The sequence below is a fragment of the Lupinus angustifolius genome, chromosome LG09 (genome assembly GCF_001865875.1).
Source record: "Lupinus angustifolius cultivar Tanjil chromosome LG09, LupAngTanjil_v1.0, whole genome shotgun sequence".
Classification (NCBI taxonomy): Eukaryota; Viridiplantae; Streptophyta; class Magnoliopsida; order Fabales; family Fabaceae; genus Lupinus; species Lupinus angustifolius.
This window is the reverse complement of record NC_032017.1, coordinates 10,098,461-10,107,146: the sequence shown is the minus strand read 5'-3', so window position 1 is coordinate 10,107,146 and position 8,686 is coordinate 10,098,461. Positions and strand designations below refer to the sequence as shown.

Genomic DNA, 8,686 nt, shown 5'->3' with positions numbered 1-8,686 from the left:
TCCACACTGTCTTTATTTTCAATACATCACAACATTAGACCCATCAGGGTCAAATTGCCCAATGGCAGCCATGTTATGGCAACAATCTCTGGCACTGTTCCAATCTTACAAAACTTGATTCTACACAATGTGTTATATTTACCTAGTTTTTCTTTCAACTTGTTGTCAATTCCTAAACTAGCTATGCATACACCAAATATTGTGTCCTTTGATAACTTTTTTTGTAAAATTTAGGGCAAGAATTCTTTGAGGATGATTGGTACAACAAGGATTTTCAAAGGATTATATGTCTTAAAGGCTGCCATATTCTATCACAAAGTTAACTTTTCTTGTAGAACTAATAGCATTACTTGTAATTCTGAGATTTGGCACTATAGACTTGCTCATGCTTCCTATAACTGTATGAATACTCTTAAACATAATTTTCCCTTCATTACCTTTGATAAAGAACATGTATGTGATGTTTGTCATCAAGCCAAACAAAAGAGGCTTTCCTTTCCTATAAGTCAGACTCACTCTTTGCATAGCTTTGACATTATACATGTAGATATTTGGGGCCCTTTTTCCATATCATCCATCCATGGACATAGGTATTTCTTAACCATTATTGATGATTGTACTAGATTTACCTGGATATTTCTCATGAAAACTAAGGCTGAAACTTCTCACACATTACAAACGTTCATAACACTAATGGAAAACCAGTTTAACACTAAGATAAAGATTGTTAGGAGTGACAATGGTGCTGACTTTTCCATGAAAACCTTCTATGATTCTAAGGGAATCATACATCAGACTAGTTGCATCTACACCCCACAACAAAATGGGGTAGTTGAGAGAAAGTATCAACATATATTGAATGTAGCTAGAGCTTTCCTCATACAAAGTCAAATACCCAAAATTTACTGGTCTTATGCTATTCATCATGATGTGCATATTATAAATTTCTTGCCTACTTCTGTTTTGCAAAATAAATCTCCATTCTACTTGTTATATAAGAAACAACCTGACTTGCAAGACTTAAAAGTCTTTGGTTCTTTATGTTATGCTAGTTCTCTTTCTCTTAACAGAAACAAATTTGATCCAAGAGCTTCCAAGTGCATCTTTTTGGGTTACAAGAATGGTGTCAAAGGCTTTATTGTTGTGAATCTCACTACCAGAGCTTTACAACTCACTTGAAATGTGATATTCCATGACTCCATCTTTCCATACAAAACTAGTATCCCTACTATGCATCCTGAACCCATCCCTACTGCCATCAGCCATGAGAACTACTCTGCCTATGATGATATTCTTCCTTCAGGATTAACCAACAATAGGCCAACTACCATTCTTATTGAACCAACCAGCCCCAATCCTCAAAACCATGATGGCCAAACCTCTGCCACAACTTCCCCTGCTGCTCCCCATCAACTACAAACCAGAAAAAGCCAGAGAATATCTAAGCCTCCCACCTATCTATAAGATTATCATTGTGCTCTTATGCATAACACTGAACTTCCTCACCACTCTAGATACCCTTTGTCCTCCTATCTCTCCTATCACACCTTAAGAGATAAACATAAGTCTAGCATCTTATCTGTTAGTACTCAAGTAAAACCTAAAACCTATGCTAAGGCCATCCTAGACCCTAATTGGCAGGAAGCCATTCATAAGGAACTTCAAGCCTTGCAAGATAATGACACTTGGCTTCTTACTGACTTACCTGATGACAAAACTACCATAGGGTGTAAATGGGTTTTTAAAATCAAACATAAGGCTGATGGGAGTATTGAGAGATATAAGGCTAGGCTAGTTGCAAAAGGGTACACACAAACTGAGGGGATTGACTATATAGATACTTTTTCCCCTGTAGCCAAAATTACCACTGTTAGATTACTAATTGCCCTAGCCTCAATTCATAAATGGCATCTCAAACAATTAGATGTTAATAATGCTTTCTTACATAGAGATCTTATGGAAGAAGTCTACATGGTTCTACGTCCTGGTTTACAATCTCCTCCGCCTAATCAGGTTTGCAAACTACAAAAATCATTGTATGGTCTCAAACAGGCAAGTAGGCAATGGTTTGCCAAACTTTCAAATTTTCTTCTGCAAAATGGTTATAGAAAATGCAAATGAGATCATTCTCTGTTTGTTAAATGACAATCCAGTTTTATTGTTGCCATTGTGCTTGTCTATGTTGATGATATCATTTTATCTGGAAATCACATTACTGAAATTAACATTCTCAAATCCCTTCTTGATCAAACTTTCAAAATTAAGGATTTAGGAGATTTAAAGTTCTTTCTTGGTTTTGAAATTGCTAAGAATCACACAGGTATCTCAATGAATCAAAGAAAATATGCCTTAAAGATCTTATGTGACACTGGCTTAATTGGTTGTAAACCTGCTTCTACTCCTATGTTACAAGGGTCTCACCTTTATCAAGATAATGGTGTTCTTTGTTCTGATCCTTCAGCCTATAGAAGGCTTGTTGGCAGATTGATTTATCTAACCAATACTAGGCCAAATATCTTTTTTTCTGTGCAACAATTGGCTCAGTTCATGGCCACACCAACTCTCTTACACCATAAAGCAGCTATCAGAGTCCTCAGGTATATAAAAGGATCACCATCCTTAGGTATTTTCTTCCCTTCTACCTCTACTATTCAATTAAAAGCCTATAGTGATAGTGATTGGGCTTCCTGTCCTGATATAAGGAGGTCCATCTCTAGTTATTGCATTTATCTTGGTCAATCACTGATTTCTTGGAAATCTAAGAAACAAAAAACTGTTTCAAGAAGCTCTTGTGAGGCTGAATATAGAGCTATGGCAATCACAACTTGTGAAATCACTTGGCTTAATTACTTATTAGAGGATCTACAATTTTCATGTTCTAAAGTAGCTTTATTATATTGTGATAATCAATATGCATTACATATTGCTTCTAATCCTGTTTTTCATGAGAAAACAAAACATATCGAATTGGACTGTCATACTGTTAGGGAACAATATGCTAATGGCCACATTAAGCTTCTTCCTGTTCCTAGCAATCTTCAATTGGCAGATGCATTAACTAAAGCCCTTGGAGCTAAAGCCTACTCTACTATTCATTCCAAGTTGGGTCTCCTAAACATATGTGCCCCAGCTTGTGGGGGGTATTAGCCAATGTTCATACTGGCCACGCATCAAGAGTTGCATCAGATCAGCATGAGCAGACTCAGCTAGGCCACACATCAGATCAGCATGAGTAGACTCAGCCAGGCCACGCACCAGGTGCATCAGGCAGTGCACAAGGCGCATCAGATAGTGCACCAGGTGCATCAGGCAGTGCACAAGGCGCATCAGACAGTACACCAGACGCATCAGACAGTGCACCAGGCGCACCAAGCCATGCACAAGGCGCACCAGGCGCACCAAGTCACGCACCAGGCGCACCAAGCCACGCACAAGGCGGACCATGCACATCAAGTCATGTACCAGGCGCCCCAACCACTCTTGGCCATGCATCAGGAAATCTTGGCTTTGCATCAGATCATACATCAACTTGCTGGATCAATCTGGCCCAAGCAATATGGGCTAGGAGAAATTGGTTAACTTATTGACCAAGCAACAAATATTCTATTTTAGCATGTGCTTAATTAAATACAATTAGTTTGTTAGTTAAGTAAGAGTTTGTTAGTTAAGTAAGAGTTTGTTATTGAATTCTATAAATAGAATTCTATTCTCTTCTTGTAAAGTATTCAATTCAAAATAATCAATAAAAGTCTTGAGGTATTCTTTATCTTGTGCATTAGAATTCCTTGAAAGAGTTCTTCAATCCCTTTGTGCAAGAGACATTCAAATTCTATTAACTCTCGGAACTCAAGAACATAGGATACTCTTAGAACTCGTGAAAAAAATAAAATTAAAAAACAACCACACAATGATACTGGTAGAACTCGCCAAAAATGAAGGAATAAATTCAAGACAATAAAATTAAATACGACAACATGGATACTACCGGAACTAGCACCACTAATACCTTTGTAGAACTATGTAAGGACGAATAAGTATCTCCCACACTAATACCAAGCTGATGTCTACATAACATGCCTTAGACTAAACTTTAGTGTATATATTATTGTTAGCAAATAAGAAAAAAACTGAGAGTATTCAGATTGAGACAAATCCAAAAAACAAACCAAAAATCGGTCAAAATTTTTGGATTTTATAGGATGGTGATAGATTATATTTTATAAAATTGGTCGATTCAATTTTTTGTTCCAATTTTATAACCAGATTGAACCGATATTTATTGGACATACATATAAAATGAAGATGAATATGGTGTTGACTCTAATTAGACTTATAATTAATAATAAAAAAAGATACATTTCTTCAAACTTCCTATTTGTAAAAAAATGTGATTACTTATTAATGAAATTATGTTGTTATGCTACTATGCTGTTTGTGCTACTTTTTTATTTTTGCTTATGGAGATATTATTAATGTTGAGATGCTTATGTGAACTTTAAACTTTTTAAATGTAATAAACCAGCTATTATTTCTAAAAAAACAAAACCAAACTAAAATGATAACTATATATAAGTCGAAACGAATATCTTGACATAAATCAACCAAGTCAAATCAGACAATATTTAATTTAAGTTTTCGATCAGATTGCTATTTCCCTAAAAATCGATCCATAAAAAACACAATCTAAAGTACATAAGAGAATTTCTTATAAAAAAAAAGCATAAGCTATTTTAGACCAAACTATGGTGTAAGTTGCATTGTGTTGCCTTGAAAGAGACCACTTCTTTTTCAAGATCAAACCCAATCAAATAATTTGTTTGTGCTAAGTTACCATAAATTCCAACACTATCACTAATGCTTCCAAATGCAAAGCAAAAAACATCAAATTTTGGTTGATAGAAGGTTTGAATTGGCTTCAATTGTATATTTGCACCTTCAAAATGAGTTGTTATTATTGGCTCTTGAAGATCCAATGTTCTATAGCAAAGTCTACCACCAAATTGTGGGTCATCTATTATGGGCTTCAATGGAACTTGCTTCTTCACTTCATCAACCACTTGATCATGCAATTTTTGTGGTAAAAGAGTTAGTGTTGTTCCTGAATCAATGATCATGTTACCCTTTGAAAATCTATGTAAGGATAAATAGGTATCTCCTACACTAATACCTTTTAAGGTTACATAATAGTGTGACCTAAATTCTTTTGTAATCAAAGGTGTAGAAACCACACCATCCCCCATAACTTCGCTTCCGGAACCGAAAGTCATTATACTTGGCAAAAAATAGTCACTATAGTATGGGACTAAGCAATGAGAAAATCTCCTTCCTCCAAATGAAGAACCTATTTGAGAAATAAGGGACAATGGTCCTCTTCCTAGACCTACTATGCCCATCACTTGATTATAGAAGTTTCCCAAATTATTATGTCCACAACCAAAAATCATATATTGAAGAGGAATAACTCCACCTGAACTTGATTCCAATGTAATTGTATCCAATGCCAATAAACCTGAAAAATGTTCAATTTACATCAAATAGGGTCATCAATTGTTGTTTCATTAGTTTTCTTAAAGTGGTTTTAGCTCGGTTTCTTTGTTTTTTATGCATATTTTCTTGTATAGCCACATGTATCCTCTATAAGGAGCCGAACTCTTCTTCACTACCGGAGAGGACAATTATAGAAAAATGCACTAAAAGACGATGATATTTATAATCTTTAAACTACAATTTTAGCCTTGAAAATACACTACAAAATACAATTGCCTTCTCCAATAATGGAGAGGATTCTTACTCCTCTATAAGAGGTAACTTTGTTCGAGCGGACGAGATCATTCTCGATTTCCCCAAGACTTAAATCTGAGTCTTTCTTAAGGGAAAAACTTTATGTTGATATTTCTTTTTACGTCTTTAAAATATATCCATATAAAGCAAATAAAGAAATGAGAGTTATATAGTATTTAAATTTGATGTAACTAGAACTCAACAAACCTTGTGTTTGAGTAGAAGAATCCCCATAGGAATATCTATAACCACATTGATTTTGAGAGGAACATCTTCTTACACTTGCACTCAATTTATTACACTCATCTTCTTGGCAATAAACACTTGTATAAGTAGAAGAATTCTTAGGATCAAAATATGGATATTTTTGTGGAAAACAATTATCACATGGTAAACATTGTGTCCAAATAAGACTACTACCTGTATCCATAACACCATAATATTTTATTGGTGGATTTCCAAAAGACATCTCAATTATATGTATACCAAAACCAGCATGTGTTGGAGATATTACATTATCTAAGAGATGTGCAACATTTGTTGAATTTATGCGAAACAATTTAACACTAAACCCACCATTGACAAATTCAATGGTTGAGAAATTTATAAGAAGAATGAAGAAAGGGACAAAAAGAAAGGTTGTATGAAATAATATGGGATAACCCATTATCATATATAGAATCAATCAATATATATAAAAGAGATTCAAAGTTGAAGAATTTTTGTTAAACATTATGCATTTTATATATAGTCTTTTGCCTCATAAGTTGGACTTTAATTCTGTATTGATTTTGTTCTTAAATTTTAAATGACAAGATAAAACTGGGGAATCTTAAAATATATGATAAAATAATGCAGAATATATACAATAAAGTTAAACCAATTTTTTAAGAAATCAAATTTTAGAAAATAAAAAACAAATTTGGTAACAATTTATTTGATTGGGTTTACTAAAATTATTAAAAAGGAGTGAGATTATGTGGATTTGTTGAAAACATGGACGAATTTATCATCTTATATTATTTGAAGACATAAAAAAGCATCACAACTTATACGCGATTGGTTTTTTAATTAATTTATTATGTGAGCAAATCACATTGAATTATTAATTACTTTTATATTTTTATAGCTGTTGATAATAATTTTACACAAATATACTTATTTATTTATTTTGCAAGGAGAAAATCCCAATACGAAACTGATTAGAGATTCATCTTAGTTATAAATGTTATCAATATCCAAAAGCGAAGTTATGGGGAAAAATATTATTAATATCAAAGCGGTATAACCAACTTTCATTCGATTAAGACTATAAGATAGGGTCATTTTTAAGTCTAGTTAGTAATCATACCGGTCAGATAGCCTCATCTGATCCTTATAACATTGGATTTAAGTATCATCCACGTACCTTCAGTTTAGGGAAACTTTAGGTCCAAAAATAAATAAAATTCCAATTGGAGAGATGTACTTTAAATTTAAAAATTAACGATTTAAAGAAAATTTATTTACTATTCCAACCTTAACATTAAAAAGCATCAGCAAAATGAAATTATCATTTCTCATTCTCATTCAAAATGACATTATTGCAGTTTTAAGAATTTCATTAATTAACAACATTAAAAGCTGGTTATGCAGATACTTCTCCAATTAAATTTTACATATACTTTTTGTTTTGGCTTTGAATTTACGATTATTATTAAAAGATAATATTTATTTGCGAATCAACTTAACACTCATGGTTGAGAAATTTATAGGATAACACATAATAATCATATATGAGAGAAAGCAAACATTCAATATATCTATTTCTATAAGAAAAACATAATCAGGGGCAAATCAACAGGCGTTGGTTCAAGTGGTACATGCTTGAAAACAAAATCTCGAGTTTATTGGAAGATAATTCAGCTTTGTGAAATAGTTAGTTAAGTTTCCTAATATAGCTAGTTAGTTGACAAATTAGTTAGGAAGATTAGCTATAAATAGTAAGCTTTGTGTATTGTATTAAAGTGAAGAATTCTATTGATCTTTTAATACAATTTGAGGTATATTCATTGAATCATTATCCTATCTTCTTCTCCCCTCTAAACCAACCTTCATTCTTCTCTCTTTTCACTCTGCATCATTCTTTCTTTCTTTCTTGCTAATTGAAGCATATGCACTTGGTGTGCATACTACATTCTTCAAAGAACAAAAGCTAACAGTGGTATCAAGAGCTCATTGGTGAAGGTTGATTCTGTGTGAATCAAAGGGACCCGTGTGTGTGTGCACTCGAAAAGAAGGAAGGGACAGAAGCAAAAGAAGGAGTTTGAAGATGGCAAACAGTAGCGGGTTCTCCATGACACTTCCCATTTTAGACAGCAAGAACTATGATAGATGGAGGAATCATATGAAGGCTATATTTGGATTCCAAGAAGTGCTTGAGATAGTGCAGAAAGGCTATCAAGAGATTGGAGATGGTGCAACTGAAGCTCAAAGAGCAATGTACAATGAAGCAAAGAAGAAGGATTGCAAGGCTCTATTCCTGATTTACCAAGGTGTTGATGCAGCAAATTATGAGAAGATAAATGGAGCTGAAACTGCAAAACAAGCTTGGGAGATCTTGGAGAAGAGTTATGAAGGAGCTGGCAAAATTAAGAAGGTGAAATTGCAGAATCTGAGAAGGGAATATGAAGTGTTGCAGATGGAAGAAAATGATTCAATTGCTGACTACATGACCAAGATTCTAACACTTTCAAACCAGATGAGGTCATGTGGCAAAGCAATGAAAGAAAAGTCAATAGTTGAAAAGGTGTTAAGAACACTCACTTGCAAGTATGATCATATAGTAGTTGCAATTGAGGAGTCCAAGAACCTAGAAGAATTAAAAATAGAAGAGTTGCAGGCCTCACTGCAAGCCATGAATTGA

The 8,686-nt window shown here is 33.8% G+C and overlaps 2 protein-coding genes across 2 annotated transcripts; one reads left to right on the top strand and one right to left on the bottom strand.

The window, feature by feature from the left end:
* LOC109356242 (aspartic proteinase CDR1-like) lies at positions 4,731 to 6,250 on the bottom strand. The gene is made up of 2 exons (XM_019599573.1): positions 6,202 to 6,250; positions 4,731 to 5,509 (listed from the first exon to the last, which is right to left on the bottom strand). Exons 1-2 carry the CDS (start codon positions 6,248 to 6,250, stop codon positions 4,731 to 4,733), a joined length of 828 nt encoding a protein of 275 aa, XP_019455118.1.
* LOC109356241 lies at positions 8,093 to 8,686 on the top strand. The gene has a single exon (XM_019599572.1). It carries the CDS (start codon positions 8,093 to 8,095, stop codon positions 8,684 to 8,686), a length of 594 nt encoding a protein of 197 aa, XP_019455117.1.

Bases quoted from the DNA above. Each gene is read 5' to 3' on its own strand.
- LOC109356242 (XM_019599573.1), bottom strand. From the start codon at position 6,250: ATGTCTTTTGGAAATCCACCAATAAAATATTATGGTGTTATGGATACA. The intron at 5,510-6,201 runs GTAGTAGTCTTA...AACATTTTTCAG, and splicing joins TTATGGTGTTATGGATACAG to GTTTATTGGCATTGGATACA.
- LOC109356241 (XM_019599572.1), top strand. From the start codon at position 8,093: ATGGCAAACAGTAGCGGGTTCTCCATGACACTTCCCATTTTAGACAGC.